At 41.2% G+C, this 25,064-nt stretch overlaps 1 protein-coding gene across 1 annotated transcript in view; it reads right to left on the bottom strand.

Moving 5' to 3' along the window:
• Positions 1 to 660: 660 nt before the first annotated feature.
• TOPAZ1 (testis and ovary specific TOPAZ 1) overlaps positions 661 to 25,064 on the bottom strand; it is a 321,592-nt gene continuing 297,188 nt past the window's right edge. The window contains exons 19-20 of the mRNA XM_075315235.1: positions 19,095 to 19,278; positions 661 to 1,089 (exon numbers count right to left, since the gene is read on the bottom strand). Of these exons, the coding sequence (XP_075171350.1) occupies positions 876 to 1,089; positions 19,095 to 19,278 (398 nt within the window). The 3' untranslated portion in view covers positions 661 to 875. The remainder of the gene's footprint in view (positions 1,090 to 19,094; positions 19,279 to 25,064) is intronic.

Genomic DNA, 25,064 nt, shown 5'->3' with positions numbered 1-25,064 from the left:
TCTTAAGGATAGGCCATCTAGTGGACAACCTATTTAACAATAATCTAATTTTCTTTAACAGTTTCTAAATAGTTCTCTGCCTTGGTCAGTTGAATTTGGATCATCTTATATAAAACTTAGAGCATGAGAGGAGCAGTAGATTTCACACCATTGTCTGCCATTAGTGCAATATTCAGGTCATTATATGAAAATGTATCATAAGTTTCATAGAACCACTCTGATGCTTGACAATTCTTATTGTTTTGTACATTCATTACAACTATACTTTAGATTGGTTTCATTTACTCCTTATTGGTGGCAACAGGTGGCCAAGAAATGTACTGGCATTTTAGTTACCAGAAACCAGTTTTCTTTTAATTAGCTCCGATCCTGGCTTTTGCTGCAGACAGCTGAGATTTACAACTGACAACTTGCTGCATATAGAAAAGGATCAGCTCCTGAGCCTGCTCCATACTCGCTGGGTCCTCTTGACATAAATATAAGTGTAACAGAGCCCAAGGGTTAAGAAAGAAACATGTGCAGTGTTCATATATTACCTTAGAATGTGTGTTAAAATGATTTTACAAAATTATACCATACCAAATTCATCCTTATGGACAGTTATACCAAGTGTATGAAGCAAAATGAAACAACCAGAAGTTTCAAATATTTTTCCTTTATTCATACGTAAGATAGGTCATAACATAAGAAGGAACCAGTCACAAATACAACAAATAAAAACCTACTAAAATCAAGTTATGAATCAAATTAAATGAATGCAGAGCAACTAGTCACTGTTTTATTCCCTTTACTATTCAACAATGATTATTAAACTGCTGTGAAATATTTCTATATACATATTTATAATGTAGTACACACATACTATTAGATGGGAGCTAAGGAAAATACCAAACAAGACAAGCCCACTTCATATTCTCATTCAGCCATTTAAGAGAAGAGTTATTGTCTAAAGTGTATACTTGCTCATTTGTGTTATTGACCGTCATGTGCTTTATAAAAAGCCTGGGGGTCGACATCCTGCTCGCTTCAAATAATCTTTCTGTTGCAGCCTGGTAGCTGTCTCTACACTTCGCACTGTCCTCTTCCATTCTATAAAGAGTAAAAATGGGGAAAAAGATGAAATAACTACTATATAGGCTCAATATAAAACTGTATTTTACCTCATTTTGAAGACTTATGACTTCTCCTTACAGTGCCTTGTGAAAGTATTCGGCCGCCATGAATTTTTCAACCTTTTCCCACATTTCAGGCTTCAAAAATAAATGATAAAAATTTTAAATTTTATGGTGAAAAATCAACAAGTGGGACACAATTGTGAAGGTGAACGATATTTATTGCTTATTTTAAATTTTTGTAAAAAAATAAAAAACTGAAAATTGGGGCGTGCAATATTATTCGACCCCTTTACTTTCAGTGCAGCAAACTTACTCCAGAAGTTCATTGAGGATCTCTGAATGATCCAATGTTGTCCTAAATGACTGATGATGATAAATATAAGCCACCTGTGTGTAATCAAGTTGCCGTATAAATGCACCTGCTCTGTGATAGTCTCAGCGTTCTGTTTAAAGCACAGATAGCATCATGAAGACCAAGGAACACCACAGGCAGGTCCGTGATATTGTTGTGGAGAAGTTTAAAGTTTTGGAAGTCGTTTTTCAACCAAATTCAGCTTTAAACATCCCAAGAAGCACTGTGCAAGCGATGATATTGAAATGAAAGGAGTATCATACCACTACAAATCTACCAAGAACCGGCCGTCCACCTAAACTTTCATCTCAAACAAGGAGAAGACTGATCAGAGATGCAGCCAAGAGGCCCATGATCACTCTGGATGAACTGCAGAGATCTACAGCTGAGGTGGGAGAGCCTGTCCATAGGACAACAATCAGTCGTACACTGCACAAATCTGGCCTTTATGGAAGAGTGGCAAGGAGAAAGCCATTTCTCAAAGATATCCATAAAAAGTGTTATTTAAAGTTTGCCACAAGCCACCTGGGAGACACACCAAACATGTGGAAGAAAGATGCTCGGGTCAGATAAAACTAATATCAAACTTTTTGGGGCACGATATGTTTGGCGTAGAAGCAACACAGCTCATCACCCTAAACACACCATCCCTACTGTCAAACATGGTGGTGGCAGCATCATGGTTTGGGCCTGCTTTGCTTCAGCAGGGACAGAGAACATGGTTAAAATTGATGGGAATATGGATGGAGCCAAATACATGACTATTCTAGAAGAAAACCTGTTGGAGTCTGCAAAAGACCTGAGACTGGGACAGAGATTTGTCTTTCAACAAGACAATGATCCCAAACATAAAGCAAAATCTACAATGGAATGGTTCACAAATAAATGTATCCAGGTGTTAGAATGGCCAAGTCAAAATCCAGACCTGAATCCAATCGAGAATCTGTGGAAAGAGCTGAAAACTGCTGTTCACAAACGCTCTCCATCCAACCTCACTCAGCTCGAGCTGTTGGCAAAGGAAGAATGGGCAAGAATTTCAGCTCTCGATGTGCAAAACTGATAGAGACATACCACAAGCGACTTGCAGCTGTAATCGCAGCAAAAGGTGGCGCTACAAAGTATTAACTTAAAGGGGACAAATAATATTGCACGCCCCACTTTTCAGTTTTTTATTTTTTACAAAAATTTAAAATAATCAATAAATATCGTTCACCTTCACAATTGTGTCCCACTTGTTGATTCTTCACAATAAAATTTTCCATTTTTATCTTTATGTTTGAAGCCTCAAATGTGGGAAAAGGTTGAAAAATTCAAGGGGGCTGAATACTTTCACAAGGCACTGTATGTGCTAAAGACTACTCCTATAGAAAGCTCACTTAAAGGGTTATTCCCATCTCCAAGATCCTATCCCAATATGTAGTAGGAATAATAATAATATTAGCAAATCCCTCCAATTAGAAATGCAGTATAGTTCTCCTCATATAGCCATGACTCTTACCTCATGTGCAGGGCATTGCCGAATCTTAGGTATCCATGGTAATGACCACAGCAACTGACTATATGGGTGGTCGTAACCATGGATACCTAAGGTCCTGCAATGCCCTGAACATGAGGTAAGCGAATCAGAAGAACTATATTACATTTCTAATTGGAGCTATTTGCTATTATTATTATACCTACTCATATTAAGATAGCATCTTGGAGATGGGAATACCCCTTTAAGGTAATAATCAAGGGTCTGTGTGGAGTAGAGAAGCATCATACATATTTGCGATTGTCGTGACTTTTTTTTAGGTTATATGTATCTCCATCCTGGCCAAGCAAGTAAACAACTGATCTAGATTCTGGCACAAATGGATAGTAAATGGCTCCCACCAGTTCGGAGGGCAAAAGAAATAAATAAAATTATATATATATATATATATATATACATACATATATATATATATATACATATATATATATATATACATATATACATATATATATATACATATATACATATATATATATACATATATATATATATACATATATACATATATACATATATACATATATACATATACATATATACATATATATATATATACATATATACATATATATATATATACATATATATATATATATATATATATATATATATATATATATATATATATATATATATATATATATATATATATATATATATATACATATATACATACATATATATATATATATATATATATATATATATATATATATATATATATATATACATATATACATATATATATATATATACACAGTTAGGTCCAGAAATATTTGGACAGTGACACAATTTTCGCGAGTTGGGCTCTGCATGCCACCACATTGGATTTGAAATGAAACCTCTACAACAGAATTCAAGTGCAGATTGTAACGTTTAATTTGAAGGTTTGAACAAAAATATCTGATAGAAATTGTAGGAATTGTACACATTTCTTTACAAACACTCCACATTTTAGGAGGTCAAAAGTAATTGGACAAATAAACCAAACCCAAACAAAATATTTTTATTTTCAATATTTTGTTGCGAATCCTTTGGAGGCAATCACTGCCTTAAGTCTGGAACCCATGGACATCACCAAACGCTGGGTTTCCTCCTTCTTAATGCTTTGCCAGGCCTTTACAGCCGCAGCCTTCAGGTCTTGCTTGTTTGTGGGTCTTTCCGTCTTAAGTCTGGATTTGAGCAAGTGAAATGCATGCTCAATTGCGTTAAGATCTGGTGATTGACTTGGCCATTGCAGAATGTTCCACTTTTTTGCACTCATGAACTCCTGGGTAGCTTTGGCTGTATGCTTGGGGTCATTGTCCATCTGTACTATGAAGCGCCGTCCGATCAACTTTGCGGCATTTGGCTGAATCTGGGCTGAAAGTATATCCTGGTACACTTCAGAATTCATCCGGCTATTCTTGTCTGCTGTTATGTCATCAATAAACACAAGTGACCCAGTGACATTGAAAGCCATGCATGCCCATGCCATCACGTTGCCTCCACCATGTTTTACAGAGGATGTGGTGTGCCTTGGATCATGTGCCGTTCCCTTTCTTCTCCAAACTTTTTTCTTCCCATCATTCTGGTACAGGTTGATCTTTGTCTCATCTGTCCATAGAATACTTTTCCAGAACTGAGCTGGCTTCATGAGGTGTTTTTCAGCAAATTTAACTCTGGCCTGTCTATTTTTGGAATTGATGAATGGTTTGCATCTAGATGTGAACCCTTTGTATTTACTTTCATGGAGTCTTCTCTTTACTGTTGACTTAGAGACAGATACACCTACTTCACTGAGAGTGTTCTGGACTTCAGTTGATGTTGTGAACGGGTTCTTCTTCACCAAAGAAAGTATGCGGCGATCATCCACCACTGTTGTCATCCGTGGACGCCCAGGCCTTTTTGAGTTCCCAAGCTCACCAGTCAATTCCTTTTTTCTCAGAATGTACCCGACTGTTGATTTTGCTACTCCAAGCATGTCTGCTATCTCTCTGATGGATTTTTTCTTTTTTTTCAGCCTCAGGATATTCTGCTTCACCTCAATTGAGAGTTCCTTAGACTGCATGTTGTCTGGTCACAGCAACAGCTTCCAAATGCAAAACCACACACCTGTAATCAACCCCAGACCTTTTAACTACTTCATTGATTACAGGTTAACGAGGGAGACGCCTTCAGAGTTAATTGCAGCCCTTAGAGTCCCTTGTCCAATTACTTTTGGTCCCTTGAAAAAGAGGAGGCTATGCATTACAGAGCTATGATTCCTAAACCCTTTCTCCGATTTGGATGTGAAAACTCTCATATTGCAGCTGGGAGTGTGCACTTTCAGCTCATATTATATATATAATTGTATTTCTGAACATGTTTTTGTAAACAGCTAAAATAACAAAACCTGTGTCACTGTCCAAATATTTCTGGACCTAACTGTATATATATATATATAAAAAAATCTCCTTTACGACGTCTGAGATCATATAGTTAAGTCCCTAACTTTGAGGCCTTGCGTACAGAGCCCGTATCTATCCCGGCAGATGGTGATCGAATCAAACAACGTGCACACGTTGAGCATTGTTTTTTACTTCGGTATTTGTAACCAAAACCAGTCTGGAACAATCAAAGTAAAAGGATAATAGAAACACGTCACCACTTCTGCATTTTCGTTTACACTCTCCTGATGTTGGCTACAAATACTGAGGTAAAAAAAACTCAGGAAATACTCAATGTGTGCACATGACCTGATTCAGCAACCATCTGACTAACAGCTGTGGATGGATCGAGGCATGTCGGCAGGTTGGCACTTCATTCCACGTGACCACTGGTGCGCCACTGACATGATGGTTGGGTGCCGTGATAGTCAATGGTCTGCTGATGACCCTCATGCTTGTCATGATTGCTCTCCTGTGAAACACAATGTTTAGATGGCATTCACAGAAGACTGAGATTTTTGGTATACATAGGAGTGCTGATGAACTGCTATCTATAGTACAAGCGATCAGATGAGATAAGGCAGAGGTCTCAAACACGCGGCCCGCATGCGGCCCCTGAGGCTACTTGTTGCGGCCCGCAGACCCCCTGACTATCACGGCCCTATGCCGGGGGTCGTCGCCAGCAGAGCACAGTTGAATCATCTGCAGTGCCGCACAGAGGAGCTTTCTGCACTATACCAATGGCTGCCACCCGCCAATCAGATGCAAGGAGGGGACGTTGCTGTATGACGTCACCTGCTTGCATCTGATTCGCGGAGACCAGCCATTGGTATAGTGCAAAAATATCCACTGCGCGGCACTGCAAATAATTCAACTGTAGTAAAGCCTTGCTGGCGCCGATCCCCGGCATAGGACTGCGATCTTCACGGGGTCTGCAGGTCGCAGCAAGCAGGTAAGATACGTGCCCACGATCAGGACCCGTTGCGTACTGGACGCAGCGAGTCCTGACCTGCGGGGTCGCAAGTCTCTGCAGGAGATCACAGGAAACCGCAGCGGTCCGTGCCCACGATCAGGGTTCATTGCGCTGCGGTCTCATCGCTGTGTTCTCCTTGCAGAGTATGCATGCGACTCCACAGCAAACAACTCACATGCTGCAGCATCTGAAAGCCGCAGCGCAGGACATTGTTTGCTGCGAGCTGCACATGCTCAGTGGCGTGGGATTTCTAGAAATCCTATCCACTCTGCTTGTACTGTACATCAAAGCGTTTTGGACACAGCTGAAACATTCTGCTTCCAAAACTCTGCAAACACTGATCGTGGGCACACAGGGAACAGAGGAAAGGTGAGGAGAATTTTTTTTTGAGTATTACTAAAGGATGGGCACAAGACTACTGGGAACAAGGATGGGCACAATACTACTGGGAACAAGGATGGGCACAATACTACAAGGATGGGCACAATACTACAAGGATGGGCACAATACTACAAGGATGGACACAATACTACAAGGATGGACACAATACTACAAGGATGGACACAATACTACAAGGATGGACACAATACTACAAGGATGGAGACAATACTACAAGGATGGACACAATAACTACAAGGATGGACACAATAACTACAAGGATGGACACACTGCTACAGGGCACAAGGATGAGCACAATACTACAAGGATGGGCACAATACCAAAAGGATGGGCACAATACTACAGGGCATATGGATGGGCACAATACTACAGGGCACATGGATGGGCACAATACTACAGGGCACAAGGATGAGCACAATACTACAAGGATGGGCACAATACTACAAGGATGGGCACAATACTACAAGGATGGACACAATACTACAAGGATGGACACAATACTACAAGGATGGACACAATACTACAAGGATGGACACAATAACTACAAGGATGGACACAATAACTACAAGGATGGACACTAACTACAAGGATGGACACACTGCTACAGGGCACAAGGATGAGCACAATACTACAAGGATGGGCACAATACCAAAAGGATGGGCACAATACTACAGGGCATATGGATGGGCACAATACTACAGGGCACATGGATGGGCACAATACTACAGGGCACAAAAATGAGCACAATACTACAAGGATGAACACAATACTACTGGGCACAAGGAAGGGCACAATACTACAAGGATGGACACAATACTACAAGGATGGACACAATACTACAAGGATGGACACAATACAACAAGGATGGACACAATACCACAAGGATGGTCACAATACCACAAGGATGGTCACAATACCACAAGGATGGTCACAATACCACAAGGATGGTCACAATACCACAAGGATGGTCACAATACCACAAGGATGGTCACAATACCACAAGGATGGTCACAATACCACAAGGATGGACAGAATACTACAAGGATGGGCACAATACTACAGGGCACATGGATGGGCACAATACTACAAGGATGAATTGAACACAATACTACTGGGCACATCGATGGGCACAATACTACAAAGATGAACACAATACTACAAGGATGGGCACAATACTACACGGATGGGCACAATACTACAAGGATGGGCACTATACTACAAGGATGGGCACAATACTACAAGGATGGGCACAATACTACAAGGATGGGCACAATACTACAAGGATGGGCACAATGCTACAAGGATGGGCACAATGCTACAAGGATGGGCACAATGCTACAAGGATGGACACAATGCTACAAGGATGGACACAATGCTACAAGGATGGACACAATGCTACAAGGATGGACACAATGCTACAAGGATGGACACAATGCTACAAGGATGGACACAATGCTACAAGGATGGACACAATGCTACAAGGATGGACACAATGTTACAAGGATGGACACAATGCTACAGGGCATAAGGATGAGCACAATACTACAAGGATGGGCACAATACTACAAGAATGGACACAATACTACAAGAATGGACACAATAACTACAAGGATGGACACAATGCTACAGGGCACAAGGATGAGCATAATACTACAAGGATGGGCACAATACCACAAGGATGAGCACAATACTACAGGGCACATGGATGGGCACAATACTACAGGGCACATGGATGGGCACAATACTACAGGGCACAAGGGTGAGCACAATACTAGAAGGATGAACACAATACTACTGGGCACAAGGAAGGGCACAATACTACAAAGATGGGTACAATACTACAAGGATAGACACAATGCTACAAGGATGGACACAATGCTACAAGGATGGACACAATGCTACAAGGATGGATACAATGCTACAAGGATGGACACAATGCTACAAGGATGGACACAATGCTACAAGGATGGACACAATGCTACAAGGATGGACACAATTCTACAAGGATGGACACAATGCTACAAGGATGGACACAATACTACAAGGATGGACACTACTACAACAAGGATGGACACTACTACAACAAGGATGGACACTACTACAACAAGGATGGACACTACTACAACAAGGATGGACACTACTACAACAAGGATGGACACTACTACAATAAGGATAGAGAGGGGAGCCAGCACGATCTGAAAATGGCATGCATCATATAAAAAGTGCAAATTCACAGATTTATTCCAACTGTACTGTAATATAAATGAGATTTTTAGCAAATAATTGATCAATTCTTTGAGCCACCCCTGCCAACGTCACGGCAAATCTCAATAGGGGGGTCCTACTCTATATTCTGTATTTCATGTGCCATGCGGCCTCCTAGATAAAGTTAAAAGCAGAACCATAATGGAGCACACATACCTGTAACCTGTATATATAACCGCTTCTATGTTGCAAAAGAGGCAATTGTGGATAGAGGCCAGCCCAGGTCCCAGCATGTGAAGCAAGCTCTACACATACCATGACTATATCAGAACTGACCCTCCCAGTGCCAGACAGCAACCATTGATAAAGGCGGACCAGATCCAAGTATGGTGCTTAATTAGCATTGCCTGTGGAAAGGGTGAGGCAACTGAATGTGTACAGCTACCAACAGGAGGAATATATTGCAAACCAAGATCAGGCGTGCATAGCATGGTGGTGACCAGCCACCAGACATTTGTAGCATAACTACAACCAAATAGAGAGAGAGGGGAGCCAGCACGATCTGAAAATGGCATGCATCATATAAAAAGTGCAAATTCACAGATTTATTCCAACTGTACTGTAATATAAATGAGATTTTTAGCAAATAATTGATCAATTCTTTGCAAGCCTTTTTTTGCAACATGGAAGCGGCTATATACAGGTTACAGGTATGTGTGCTCCATTATGGTTCTGCTTTTAACTTTATCTAGGAGGCCGCATGGCACATGAAATACAGAATATAGAGTAGGACCCCCCTATTGAGATTTGCCGTGACGTTGGCAGGGGTGGCTCAAAAATTGATCAATTATTTGCTAAAAATCTCATTTTTTTTATTATAGTACAGTTGGAATAAATCTGTGAATTTTCACTTTTTATATGATGCATGCCATTTTCAGATCGTGCTGGCTCCTTTTTTTCTGTTATGACTGTAGTTATGCTACAATTCTGGTGACTGACCATCACCATACCATGCACGCCTGATTTTGGTTTGCAATGTATTCCTCCTGCTGGTAACTGTTCAGATTCAGTTACCTCACCCCTTTCCACAGGCAATGCTAATTAAGCACCATTCTTGGATCTGGTCCGCCTTTATCAATGGTTGCTGTTTGGCACTGGGAGGATCAGTTCTGATATAGTCCTGGTATGTGTAGAGCTTGCTCCACATGCTGGGACCTGGGCTGGTCTCTATCCACAATTGCCTTTTTTGCAACATGGAAGCGGCTATATACAGGTTCCAGGTATGTGTGTTCCATTGTGGTTCTGCTTTTAACTTTATCTAGGAGGCCGCATGGCACATGAAATACAGAATATAGAGTAGGACCCCCCTATTGAGATTTGCCGTGACGTTGGCAGGGGTGGCTCAAAAAATTGATCAATTATTTGCTAAAAATCTCATTTTTTTTATTATAGTACAGTTGGAATAAATCTGTGAATTTTCACTTTTTATATGATGCATGCCAATTTCAGATCGTGCTGGCTCCTTTTTTTCTACAACAAGGATGGACACTACTACAAGGATGGACACTACTACAACAAGGATGGACACTACTACAACAAGGATGGACACTACTACAACAAGGATGGACACTACTACAACTAGGGGGCACAATACTACAAGGATGGGCACAATACTACAAGGATGGGCACAATGCTACAAGGATGGACACAATGCTACAAGGATGGACACAATGCTACAAGGATGGACACAATGCTACAAGGATGGACACAATGCTACAAGGATGGACACAATGCTACAAGGATGGACACAATGCTGCAAGGATGGACACAATGCTACAAGGATGGACACAATGCTACAAGGATGGACACAATGCTGCAAGGATGGACACAATGCTACAAGGATGGACACAATGCTACAAGGATGGACACAATGCTACAAGGATGGACACAATGCTACAAGGATGGACACAATGCTACAAGGATGGACACAATGCTACAAGGATGGACACAATGCTGCAAGGATGGACACAATGCTGCAAGGATGGACACAATGCTACAAGGATGGACACAATGCTACAAGGATGGACACAATGCTACAAGGATGGACACAATGCTACAAGGATGGACACAATGCTACAAGGATGGACACAATGCTACAAGGATGGACACAATGCTACAAGGATGGACACAATGCTACAAGGATGGACACAATGCTACAAGCATGGACACAATGCTACAGGGCACAAGGATGGGCACAAGGATGAGCACAATACTACAAGGATGGGCACAATACCACAAGGATGGTCACAATACTACAAAGATGGGCACAATACTACAGGGCACATGGATGGGCACAATACTACAGGGCACATGGATTGGCACAATTCTACAGGGCACAAGGATCAACACAATACTACTGGGCACAAGGATGGGCACAATACTACAAGGATGGACACAATACTACAAGGATGGACACAATACTACAAGGATGGACACAATACTACAAGGATGGAAACAATACTACAGGGATGGACACTACTACAAGGATGGACACAATACTACAAGGATGGACACAATACTACAAGGATGGAGACAATGCTACAGGGAACAATACTACAGGGCACAAGGATGAGCACAATACTACAAGGATGGTCACAATACTACAAAGATGAACACAATACTACAAGGATGGGCATAATACTACAAGGATGGGCACAATACTACAAGGATGGGCACAATACTACAGGGCACATGGATGGGCACAATACTACACGGCACAAGGATGAGCACAATACTACTGGGCACAAGGATGAGCACAATACTACTGGGCACAAGGATGGGCACAATATCCCAAAGATGAGCATATCATTACAGGGCACAAGAATTGGCACAATACTACAAGGATGAGCATATTACCACAGGGCACACGGATGGGGGACATTACTACAGGATGTTGGCTAAGATTACTGTATGATGCTGCTAATTGTAAAACAATATTACATGGTGATAAAATGTAAAAAAAAATATCAAAATAAAGCATGATTTTTTTGGCATTAAAAATGCTTTTTTTAATATATAAACTTAAATAAACAAAAAAGTGCAGGGTTGTTATAATAAACAAGCAAAAAAATTTCAAAAAAGTGATCCAAAAAGGTGTATCGAAAAAACTATGAAATCATTAAAAATATCACTTTGTCCTGCAAGGAATGCGGCCCCTTAATTTTTTTTTATGTGCAGCCCATACACCCAGCTAAGTTTGAGACCCCTGCGCTAAGGGGACAAATACAGTGAAAAAAAAAATGTTTTTAAAAATATAGAAAAAAATACAAGAGATCAAATTACCCATCATTTGCTCTATTAAAAATAAAGGAATTAACCCCTTCATCACCTGGCGATTTGCGGTTTTTCATTTTTTACTCCCATTCATCCAAGAGCCATACCCTTTTTTTATTTTTCCTTCTGCATAGTCGTATGAGGGCTTGATTTTGCGGGATCAGTTGGACTTTTGAATGAAACCATTAATTTTACCATATAGTGTACTGCAAAAATTCCAAACGTGGTGAAATTGCAAAAAAAAAAAAAAAAGTACACTTCTACAATTGATTTTTGTTTTTTATTATTTACCATGTTCACTAAATGGTAAAACTGACCTGGCAGTATAATTCCCAGAGTTCGTAGATTCCAAAACACGTATAGTTTTTTTTTCTTGTTTGTTTTTCTAATTTAAGTGGTACAAATCCCCCGACCCCCAAAAATTTGCCAAAAAAGAAACGGTGCTTTTGTTGTCATTTTAAGAGAACCGTAATGGTCTCTTTTTTAAAGGGATCTGGGGCTGTGTGATAGCTTATTTCTTACACTCTAAACGGATGTTTTTACAAATACCATTGTTAGGTAGATGCAATGTTTTGATGGACCCATTGCATTTTACTGCAATTTTGAGGCAGCCAAAGGAAGTATTTCTGTTTTTTTTTATTTTTTTTCCATTACAGATGAGATTAACTTATTTTATATTTTGATAGATCAAAATTTTTGAACACAAAGATACCAAATATGTGCATTTTTAAATTTGTTTTATGGTTTTACTGTATTTTCAATGGAGCAAGAGGGGGGTCACGATAAAGAGGCAGCAGTGTTACTCGAGACTCCATTTAGTCTCTGTTCAGCGGTGTCATTTTCAAGGTGCACAAAACCATTGTTAATGCAATTTGTGAAAGCATACAAAAATACATAAAAAGATGGACAATTCCACACTACAGGCCAGATAGGAGTTCAAAGTGACTCCCTCTGCCTCATTACAGTGAATATGCAGTTGGGAATTTTGTCTAAATCAAATGTTTTGTAATAGAGATTAACACATTAACTCCGTGTAGAACACAGGACTTGTTTTTTTGCGTGAGGAGTTGGAGTTTTTATTGGTACCATATTTTTTGATTGCTTTCTAGTCTGCTCTTTGTAAGGGAAAATCAAGAAAAAACAGCAAGTCAAGAATTGTTTTAAGACCAAAGGTCAGTACAATTACAAGCCATAAATTGTTTTTGCATTGCTGTATTCTAAAGAGCTATAGCTTTCTTATTTCTCCTCTGATGGAGTTGTCTGTTGGCTTGGTTTTTTTGCAGGACAAGATGTTTTCAGCAATACAATTTTTATCTACATGCGTCTTTGATCGCATTTTATTCTTCTTTCTTGGCAGTATGATGAAAAAGCAGCATTTTTTTGCAGCTTTTTAAATTTATTTTTCTACAGTGTTCACTGAAAGAGTTAACAAGTGTGATAATTTTATAGATCTGGTTGTTCGGGACAAATATGTATACTTTTTTTTTTTTTACATAAATATACAGTATGTATTGCATAAGCATTGCAATGGATTATACCTGTCAGTTTTACACTGACAGAAACCTCTCAGACAATACTCCTGGCATAGTCAAAAAGGCTTGCTGCAGCTGGGTGACCTGGAGGTCACCAAGATGACCTTGTGATACCATGGCAATGATCGAGCCCCCTGTGATCACGTCATAGGGTCCCAATTGCTTGTGAGAGGAGTGCACTCCCTCTCCCAGCCTCCTAAATGCTGTGATCGCAGCATTTCAGTGATTAAACAGCCTGGGGAGGTTGAGGCACCGCTACTGGTTATGAGAGTCGGGTCTCAGCTTTCAGATAAGCTGACGTCCCAGTGGCCAATGAGCGGGCACAGCACCTGTGCTCTGTGATCGCCATGAGGTACCCCAGACGTCATCCGTCGGAAACACCTTGTCAACCATTAAGTACAGATTATATCATAGGTCGTGAAGGGGTTAAAAATGTCAATTTTGTACCACAAAACCTTTGAATATTTATGTAGAAGGCAAAAAATTCGTAAAAAAACAAAAAACAAAACTTTAAAATAAAAGGATTATCACCATCATAATGAACATTTATCAACTGTACAGAAGTATCACTAAGAGACCTCCAGCAATCACTGGAAGGTTGCCTAAAGGCCCCTGCCCTGAGAAAAAAATGAATAAAGTGGATGTGAAGCATGTGCCCTGCCTCTACACTGAATGTGTACAAGTAAGCTGTCAGGAGGCAGGTTTTTGTTAATCTGAGAGCACCATGCTGTAGGGAAAGATAGCCTGATTCCAGCAATGTGTCACTTGCTAGGCTGTCTTTTGCTGTTTCAATAAAATCAGAGTTTTATCTGTGTCATGCAATACGTATGGCGAGTGCGTTCCGACCAACCGGAGTCTGACGCACAAAGAAAAACACACTTAAAAAAACACCACCAACAGAGAGGCAACACAATAACAACGGTGGGCCCTGGGACTAGTAAGAGTAGATGGACACCTCCTGCCTTTACTTTGCATTAGTGATGGGCGATCTCGATCTGTAAAGATCGGGGATCGTACCGATCACATAGTGATCATGTACATGTTCCCGACCACAAGTATTCCTTGGAAGCTCGTGTTACAGATTGGGTGCAGATCGGGTCCAGGGGCTGTATAAAATAAAAAAACAAAAAAAAAAACCACAGTATTAAACAAAAAGTCATTATACTTACAGGTCCCGCGACTCCCAGCCTCTCTTGCTTCTGAGTCCGATCATTGCTGTGCCACCGGTAACCAGCAGTGACTTACAGGACCTTCAATGACGTCATAGCATATGACCATCTGGTGTGAATGTTGATTGGCTTACAGACTAGTCATGACGTCATCGACGGTCCTGGTAACTGAACTTTCATTGTCACTGTGCGAGTGTTGCATCACAGCGCACAATCTCCCCACAGGAGCGGTTGGCTGCATGTATTTCCATGCAGCTGATGCGCTCCTGTCTGGAGATTGTCAGACTGTGCGAGGTGATTCAGGACACAGGTGCAATCTTCCCCTTACTGTCAGCCTGCATCCCGCTCTGTAGAGAGCGATGCAGCAGAGCTGATTTGGCTATCTGTGCTTCTTGCTGTGTATAGACTGTGTCTGTACAGAGTGATGAAGCGGACATGGCTGTCCCTGTGGATTATGTCGAACTAAGGATTTTTTTTTATAATAAAGATGGAGTCTCTAAATGTTTTTATTGTTTTATTTCTAATAAAAAAAATGTTTCTCTGTGTTGTGTTTTTTACTAGAAACTCATGGTGGCTATGTCTAATTTGGTATAACACCATGAATTTAGGGCTTAGTACCATCTGAGAATACAAAGCTGGTATTAACCCCTTTATTACCCAGCGTGCCAGCACCACCAGGCAAGGCAGGTAAAGCGCTATGAAACAATGCGCCATTTCCAGGCCCCCAGCTGCCTGGCTTCACCTGACCAGCAATCAAAATATAGCGGGAGCCCACACATTTTTTTTTCAATTATTTTTTTAAATAAAAAAAAAATTAATGGGCCTCCCTGTATTTTGATCGCCAGGTAGCCCGTAGCCGTCCGCTTTATCTGCGCTGAGAATCAAAAATACTGTGGAGCGCTATGTCAATTTTTAAAATTATCTATTTTTATACAACTATATATTGTGTATACACACACACACATACACCTACACACCTACCTCTGGCAAAAATTAAGAGACCACTGCAACATTTTCAGTTTTTTCTCTTTATATTTTTGAGAAAAATGTAAATTGTTCTTTTATTCTATAAACTAGTAGTTTCAGAAAAGAAATACAAAATGTATTGCTTGGAAATTCGGAGACATGTTGACAGTAGTTTATAGAATAAAATAATTTACATTCTACTCAAAAATATAAAGAGAAAAATCAGAAAAACTGTCAATTTTTGCCAGAGCCTGGCTTTACCTTGGCTGGCAATCGAAATTCAGGGAAGCACATTTTTTTTTAGTTATTTATAAAAATAATTTAAAAAAAAATGTGTGGGCTCCTGCTGTATTTTCTATTGCTAAGGGTAATCCAAGCAGCTACTGGCTGCTAACCCCCAGTGCTTGCTGTTACCTTCACTGGCAATGGAAAATCCAGGGAAGCCCTTTTTTTTTCCACTTTTTTGCCCAAAATCTAAAAAAAATTATGTGGGCTTCGCCATATTTTTGTATGCTAGCCAGGTACAGTAGGCAGGTACGAGCTGTCCCCAACCCCTATCTGCCTATTTGTACCTGGCTGGGAACCAAAAATATAGGGAAGCACTTTTTTTAATTATTTAATGAAATAATTAAAAAAAAAAAAAAAAAACCCGACATGGCCTTCGCCCAATTTTTGTGTCCAGCCAGCTACAACTAGGCAGCTGGGGATTGGAACCCGCAGCGTATGATTGCCCAAGCTGTCTTGGCCTCCCCGCTGCGAATTGCAGTTCGCAGCCACCCCAGAAAATGGCGCTTAGATAGAAGCGCCATCTTCTGGCGCTGTATCCATCTCTTCCAGCGGCCCTAGTAATAAGGGGTTAATACCAGCTTTCTTTTACCAGCTGCTATTAAGCCCGAGATTCGTAATGTCAGGTCAAGTTTCACCCGGCCATTAAGAATCTCCAATAAAAGGGTTAAAAAAAAAAAAAAAGACACCACACAGAGAAAAAATACTTTATTAGAAATAAATACACAGAAACACTTAGGGACTCCATGTTTATTACTCCCTCTCACCCCTCCATGATCCTGGTCTTCTGTCTTCTTCAACCCATGCAGCTCTGCTATATCAGAATGCATGGAGGGAGGAAGAACGCTGCTCCTCCCCGTGCGTCTACTCACTCAATGAGTGAGCAGAGGCTGCGGGTTGGTAAGCAGTGACATCACCACTGCCACCGTTGCCATAGTAACCAGGCTGGTTACTATAGCAACGGTGATATCTGATCACCTGATTCCCAGCAACGCTATTCACCGGCTGTGGCAGCTAATCCCTGCATGTGGGCTGACTCTGTAAAGAGCGCTGACATGCAGGGACGGGGAGCAGAGCATCTCACCACTACATGGCGCTCGCCGAGTATCTCGAGAACTGAGATGCTCGGGCGATCACCGGTGAGCATGCTGACACTACAGGACCTTGCATGATGTCATAGTCATGTGAGCAGTCTGTAGCCAATGAGATAATACAACATTCACAAGTGACTGATCACATGCTATAACGTCACGCAAGGTCCTTTTGTTACCGGGTGGCACAGCTATCAATCGGACTCGGAAGGAAAAGCGGCAGGAGAAGGAGTCTGCAGGACGTGTCGCGGGACCTATAAATATAATGACAATGTTTATTATTAACTGTATTCTTTATTTTACAGCTCCCCACGCCCCATTCCATAACTGTAAAGTCAAAGATCGGTGATCGGGACATCAGATCGTGTTATCTCGATCCTGATCTTTACAAAATGATCGTGCTAGTCTCCCTGATCACGACTATCGGGGGAATCGCCCATCACTACTTGGCACTATACCCTGCACTCCTTGCCAGACCCTATACAGGCTCTGCACCTGTCACCGAGCAGGAATACCTAAAGCCTAAAAAATCAGTACTATAGTCCTAGCTGAGGAGTGGGGCAGTGCAACTCACTAGGCCCACCACTGCACTAATACAACATTAGGGTAGGTGAGACCAACAGGGGGATACAACAAAGATGGAGAAGATATAACTTCAGGACAAATCCTCAGCAGCTCCTTCACCAAAGGGGGCCAGTACACAATAGGCTTTGGATAGTCAGCAAAGCTTGCTGGGAGACCTAGCTATTTAAGCACAAAGGGGTGTGTCTACAAAGCAGGTGCAGCTGACCTTACCTGCAGGAGAGCTGCTAGCAGAAAAACTTACATTTAACTACTTCAGTACCCAAAGAAATGAAACAACTTTTAAATGCAGAATCCCAGCTAGAGATAAGGGGCTCCAGTCCTCAAACTGCTACTAGTCTCCAAAAACAAGGCGACAACTGTGACAATTTGCAGGAGAATATCACTACAGGACAAGCTCCCCTATATAGTCTAGCCACACCTCCACCACTGATTCACACTGTCACTACGCTATTTACACAAAGCTGCCAATCAGTGGTGTGGGCAAAATTATACAGGGTTTAACATATGAGCACTGGTAAATCTGCAACAGAGAAAATCATAACTGTTGCTCCTAGTAAACTAAGTGACACATTGCTGGAATCAGGGTCACTGTTCGCACATCATGCTGTTGACAGAAGAGCTGACAGAATCAGCCAAGTGCCGTGCTTTGCTGTCTTTGTCCGTGCTTTAACACAGTGGCACTGCGCATGCTGGAACGCCACTCCATCTAATTTTGACACTGGTTGGATGCAGTAAAAACAAATGGGGGGATGTTAGCCCAGGACATTTCTTTGGTTATTGGCGAGGCTTGCATCTGTGTTTAGATATTTATCACCTATCCCGTGGAAGGGTCAATAAATGTTTGAGTAGAAGAACAACATTTCCTTCATAATGGTCATTTTCAGACAAATGATCATTTTTATTGATGCAATTTCCAGCGCTCTGCTGAAAAACAATTCTGAAAATGATATTCATCAACCTCCCATTAGTAGTCAAAATATGACCTGGGTAATCAAAGGTCTACAGGGGCAATATAAGGCCATATACTATGCAGCAGACTGACATTTGACCTGGTTGCTTGATTTATTCACCTATTCACTGCTAAAAAGCTTGTTAGCTAAAGAAGCAATCTGACAACAGCATAAAACTTAATATTCCTACTAACCTTTTAAGGACAATTTGAAGAGTTTGGTTGCATCCACCTTGTAACTGAATGCTGCTGGCATTTGATACCATGAACTTTTCAATGGTCATCAGCATTTCTACTTCTGACATAAAGGAGGGAATATACAAAATTTTTGGATTTGTTTTCTCTTCAAAAAGTGGATAAAATCCCAATGCCAAGGCACCTAAATAGATGGAGAATGCAATAAAATACAATGTAATGTTTATTGTATTATCAGTATAATATCTAAATGAAGAACCCATTAAAGTGAATATGTCAGAAGAATCAACCCTAATAAGGCCGGTTTCACACATCCGGCATTTCACCAATTTGCCGGATCCGTCACACTTCAGTACAGTGCAATACAGTACAATGGCATCGCAGCAAGCTCCGGTCACATGCTGTCATGTGACCAGAGCATGTGACCGCAGCTTGCCGCGATGCCATTGTACTGTATTGCACTGTACTGTGACTGATCCGGCAAAGTGGCGAAATGCCAGATGTGTGAAACGGCCCTTAAGTCGTCTTCATGAACATGAAGGTGAAAGAAAGTTGAATAAAGTGATACCTTAATATCTGTACTCTGATGTGATCTCTTAGGCCAAAGTCACACGTGCAAGAGACGCGGGTGTCTTGCATCGGCGTAACCCGGCGCAGGCTCATACTCTCCTGACAGGAGTAGGTCGAGTTCCATGTATTTCTATGCAGCTGAGACTCTCCTCTCCTATGAGTGTGCGGCCGTGCCGGGTGATGCCGATGCGAGACTTGCGCGAGTCTCTCGCAAGCGTGACTCCGGCCTTATTCTGACAATTCCACATTTTTCTTAATATGTAAATACATGAGCTGTTAAAATCTATGGGTCGGACATATATCTCTCAGGAGATCTGCCTACAGACCTATTTTAAAGAAGGGGGATATTACCAGTTCGAGCCATGTGGTAACTGACAGTCTGCTGTCCTAGTCTCATTGCAGAGCTATGTGTGATTATAAAGGACACTTGTTCAGCTTACATCTACAAAGCCGCCAGTGTCGGGGCAAGTGCAGTACAGCAAAACTTTGTCTCATTACAAATACATCTGCAGCTGGGTTGCCAACTGTCCAGATATTCCAAGACAGTCCGTAAAAACAGGGCACTTTTTTTCTGTGTCCGTAAAAGAAAACAAATGAAGGTGCTCATGATTTAATTTAAGGTATAGAAACTTTTATAGAGGATTTTGATGGTAATTATTTTACAATCAATGCAGCTAATGTCTTCATATTAAAATTATGGGCTGTACACAGGTATCACTTAGAATCTTAATGATTTATTAGGGTTTTGCAGTGATCGTAAAAAATATGGTTCATGTAAATGCTTTGACAATCTGTTCAGAAAAAAAAAATATAAAATCAAGTTAGCAACCCTGACCTGCAGCTCTCCTCAAAGTGCTGTCAGCTCAGCTGCACTCCAATCCCCCCAGACTGACTATGCTCAAGTGTTTTCTGCAATGAAGCATACAGTGGGGAAAAAAAGTATTTAGTCAGCCACCAGTTGTGCAAATTCTCCCACTTAAAAGATGAGAGAGGCCTGTAATTGACATCATAGGTAGACCACAACTATGAGATGTATGTCTTTCAGGCTGGGAAGATTGAATCTACAATAGACAAGCAGCTTGGTGTGATGAAATCAACTGTGGGAGTAATAATAAGAAAATAGAAGACATACAAGACCACTCATAATCTCCCTCGATCTGCGCCTCCATGCAAGATCTCACCCTGTGGGGTCAAAATGATCATAAGATCGGTGAGCAAAAATCCCAGAACCACACGAGGGTGATCTAGTGAATGACCTGCATAGAGCTGGGATCATCGTAACAAAGGCTACCATTAGTAACACACTATGCCACCAGGGACTCAGATCCTGCAGTGCCAGATGTGTTCCCCTGCTTAAGCCAGTACATGTCCGGGTCCGTCTGATGTTTGTTAGAGAGCATTTGCATTATCCAGAAGAGTATTGGAAGAATGTCATACGGTCCGATGAAACCAAAGTAGAACTGTTTGGTAGAAATACAACTTGTCATGTTTGGAGCTGACAGAATGCTGAGTTACATCCAAAGAACACCATACCTACTGTGAAGCATGGGGCGTGGCAACATCATGCTTTGGGGCTGTTTCTCTGCAAAAGGACCAGGATGACTAATCCGTGTACATGAAAGAATGAATGAGGCCATGTATCGTGAGATTTTGAGTGCAAACCTCCTTCCATCAGCAAGGGCATTGAAAATCAAACGTGGCTGGGTCTTTCAGCATGATAATGATCCCACGCACACCATCAGGGCAATGAAGGAGTGACTTCGTAAGAAGCATATGAGGGTCCAGGAGTGGCCTAGCCAGTCTCCAGATCTCAACCCCATTGAAAACCTTTATAATAATAATAATCTTTATTTCTACAGCGCCAACATATTCCGCAGTGCTTTACAATTTAGGAGGATCATATACAAACAAGTAACAGTTATAGAAAATACAAAATTTAGAGGGAAAAAAAGACAACCCTGCTTGTGAGAGCTTACAATCTACAATGAGATGGGGGGGCAAGGTACAAGTGCTTATTTACAATGACATTTATGACATTCCAGCCGTCTCAAGGAAATGGAGGATAGATAATGGCTTCCTGGACCAGTTGGCCAGAACCTTGAGATGCATTTGGGTGCCATGGAGTTTGATGTGGGGTTATGTTCTGAGAAGTTGTGGAATGACTATGTGAATTTAGTTCGGCTAGGGAGTGTGAATAGGCAGCCCTAAAAAGATGCGTTTTAGGGTGCGTCTGAGGGAGTTGAAAGTCTGTGTTGCCCAGCGACAGGCCCAAAACATCACTGCTCTAGAGGAGATCTGCATGGAGGAATGGGCCAACATACCACCAACAGTGTGTGCCAACCTTATGAAAACTTACAGAAAACGCTTGATCTCTGTCATTGCCAACAAAGGATATATAACAAAATATTGAGATGAACTTTTGTTATTGACCAAATACTTATTTTCCCCCATAATTTGCAAAAAAAAAAAATCTTGCCAAATCAGACAAGGTGATTTTCTGGATTTGTTTTCTTATTTTGTGTCTCATAGTTGTGGTCTACCTATGATGTCAATTACAGGTCTCTCTCATCTTTTTAAGTGGGAGAAAATACACAGTGGGTGGCTGACTAAATACTTTTCCCCCACTGTATCCCTGTACCATAGCTTCAGATGTATTTGTAATGAGAAAAAGCTCAGTTCTGATGTACTGTGTTAGATGTAATCAGCTATAAGCTCTGCAGTTTGATCAGGAGAGCAAAGTGTCAGTCATACATCTCTCACAATAGTAATGCCTCTAGTTTAAAATAACCTCCAGAGGCAAATTATTGGGCAGAACCTTGTCTGGCCCTTAGATTTTAATAGCTCATTTATTCATAAAAATTTAGATTTGGTACCCACCGTAAAATCTGTTTCTCGTTAGTCTTCACTGCGGAACACAGAAATATAGAATAGTCTACTACCATCTGGAGGCTAACACTAGTATTACACAGAATTAAAAATTGGCTCCTCCTCAGCAGACTATACCTTGCTTGCTAGCCACTGGCCTTCTCAGTTTTGTGAGCAAGCAGTAAAGCTATATCTACAAAGGGCGATGTGGTGTTTTTTTTGCCAGTAAAGAAGCTGCGTTTTTTTTGCGTTATTTGTCTACAGTGTTTAAATTAAGTCCGTTTCATTCACCAAGAAAGCAGCAAAAAAACCTTAGCTGCATTTTTTTCCACTTTCAAAGGTTTCAATGATGAAAAAAGCAGCAAAAATGCTGAAAGAATTGACATGCTGCTGCTTTAAAAAAAGCAGCATTTTGCAATTTCATTCAGAAAAAAAAAACAGGTGTGTGTGTGTGCGCATGAGTTTGGTTTTGCTGGTACTGTAAAATGCAGCTTTTTATTAGCAGGTATTTGCATAAAACCAATAAAAAAACATGCAAAAAAAACAGCACCAAAAATACTCTGTGTGAACATAGCCTAAGATGAGAAAGAATTATAACAGATTTTCAATAGAAAGACAATGTAAAAAATAAGCCCAAGTGGTAATCAAGAGGGAAGCTGTGTCCCCCAATGAAGACTATTGAGAAAAAGATTTTACGGTGAGTTCCAAAAATCTCAGTCGCTTATCTGGGGGACACAGAAACATGGGACATCCTAAAGCAGTCCCTAGGGTGGGAAAAAGAAAAGTAAATATTCCATTATTACCACATAACTTACTAGAGCGGTTCAAGCAGAGGCCACAGCTGCCTCCAAAATCTTCCTGCCCAAACTTCCATCTACCGAACCAAAAGTGGCCCCTTTAAAATGTTGAAAATGTATGAACTGATGCCCAGGTCACAGCTTTACAGAGCTGAAGGACCAAACCCTGGTGACAGACAGCCCAGGAAGCCCCCACTGTCTGCGTAGAGTGCACCCTGACGGAGAATGGGGGGACCCTATATATTTTTTTTACAACTTATAAGCCTGAACAATGGCCATCCTGAGCCAGCGAGCAAAATTCACTTTCTATGTGGCTTGACCCCTACGAGGCCTGTTCAGCAGGAGAAATAAAGAATCAGATTGCCTAAACAGGACGGTTGTACAATACGATCCAGACCACATCCAGACTGTGCAATTTTTTTCTCTACTAGGTAAGACGGAGTAGGGAAAAAAAGGAAAGCAAGACACTGTCCTCGTTAAGCTGAAAGGCCAAAAAAGACTTTGGAAGGAAAACAGGCTCAGCACCACTTTATCCTGCTGAAGCACAAGATGGGGAGCACAGCAAGAATTGGCTACCGATTTTGAAACCCTTCTCATGGAAGTAATGGCTAGAAGGAAAGTTACCTTAAAAAATACAGTAAAAAAAAAAAAAATTGTCAGGGCTCTCCAAGTGGAATAAAACAAGCATGAACAGGTGCAAGCTGCTATTACTATACAAAATACAACAATAGAATACAGCATCACTCTGTAAGCACTAAGATATATGCAAACAGAGTATATGAAACATACACAGTGTAAATGCTATATGGAATATACTTGGAAAAATGAAGGTACTTTGCCCATAAATTGGCCAATTCATGTGAGCCCATCAACCACAGCAAGGTGACTTTTCTTTGATGGGACCCCAACTTATTTCATGCCTCTCCTAGACTACTAATTAAAACACCCTGGGGTCGATGGGAGGAGAGTCTGACGCCCAATTATCCACTCCAGGAATGTGAACTATCAAGATCAGAGGCACCTTGTCTTCTACCCAATCCAGGATCCTTGCTACCTTCATCTTAGCTTACTGACTTCTTTTTCCCCCCTGTCCGTTGATATTACCATTGTGGTTAACCACCACCTGAGGGACTTGCGGCAACAAAGTGGAAAGTGAATCGGCTGATCCAGGGACTGTAAAAACCTGTCCCAACAAGCCAGAAGAGAGTTCGGCAACTACTCGAATGAAACGAACTGAGCAGTACAGCCTCAAAAGCTGACACCATTTGTCCAAAGAGCCTCATACAAAATCAGAGAGAATGCTTTCATGGATGCATCCAGATCCGCACGGAGGACCAGAGAACTATACTCTTCTCCATCAGGAGAAAAAAAAACGACCCCGGAGAAGTGCCGAGAATCATTCTCAAAAAGCAAAGACGCTGAGTGTGAACTATTGTGGCCTTTGTCAGGTTGACAACCCACCCTAAGCAGTTCAGGGTTTGTATTAAAAACTGCAAGCTTGCCTAGTTCTGAACCAGGAAGGAGCCTTGGCAGGGATGTCGGCCAACTAGGGGATTACCACTATTCCTCTGGAGCGGAGAAGTGCCATAACTGGGGTCAAAATCTTTGTAAACACCTTTGGTGGTGTAGCAAATCCTTGAACTGAAAGTGCTCTAGGCCGACTGCAAACCAAAGGCAACGCTGGTGAGTCAGAAAAATAGGTACGGTAAGTGTCCTGAATCTCTATCACTGATAGAAA

This window comes from Anomaloglossus baeobatrachus, chromosome 6 (assembly GCF_048569485.1).
Source record: "Anomaloglossus baeobatrachus isolate aAnoBae1 chromosome 6, aAnoBae1.hap1, whole genome shotgun sequence".
Taxonomy (NCBI): Eukaryota; Metazoa; Chordata; class Amphibia; order Anura; family Aromobatidae; genus Anomaloglossus; species Anomaloglossus baeobatrachus.
The sequence above is the reverse complement of the archived record's forward strand: the minus strand, read 5'-3'. Positions and strand labels throughout refer to the sequence as shown.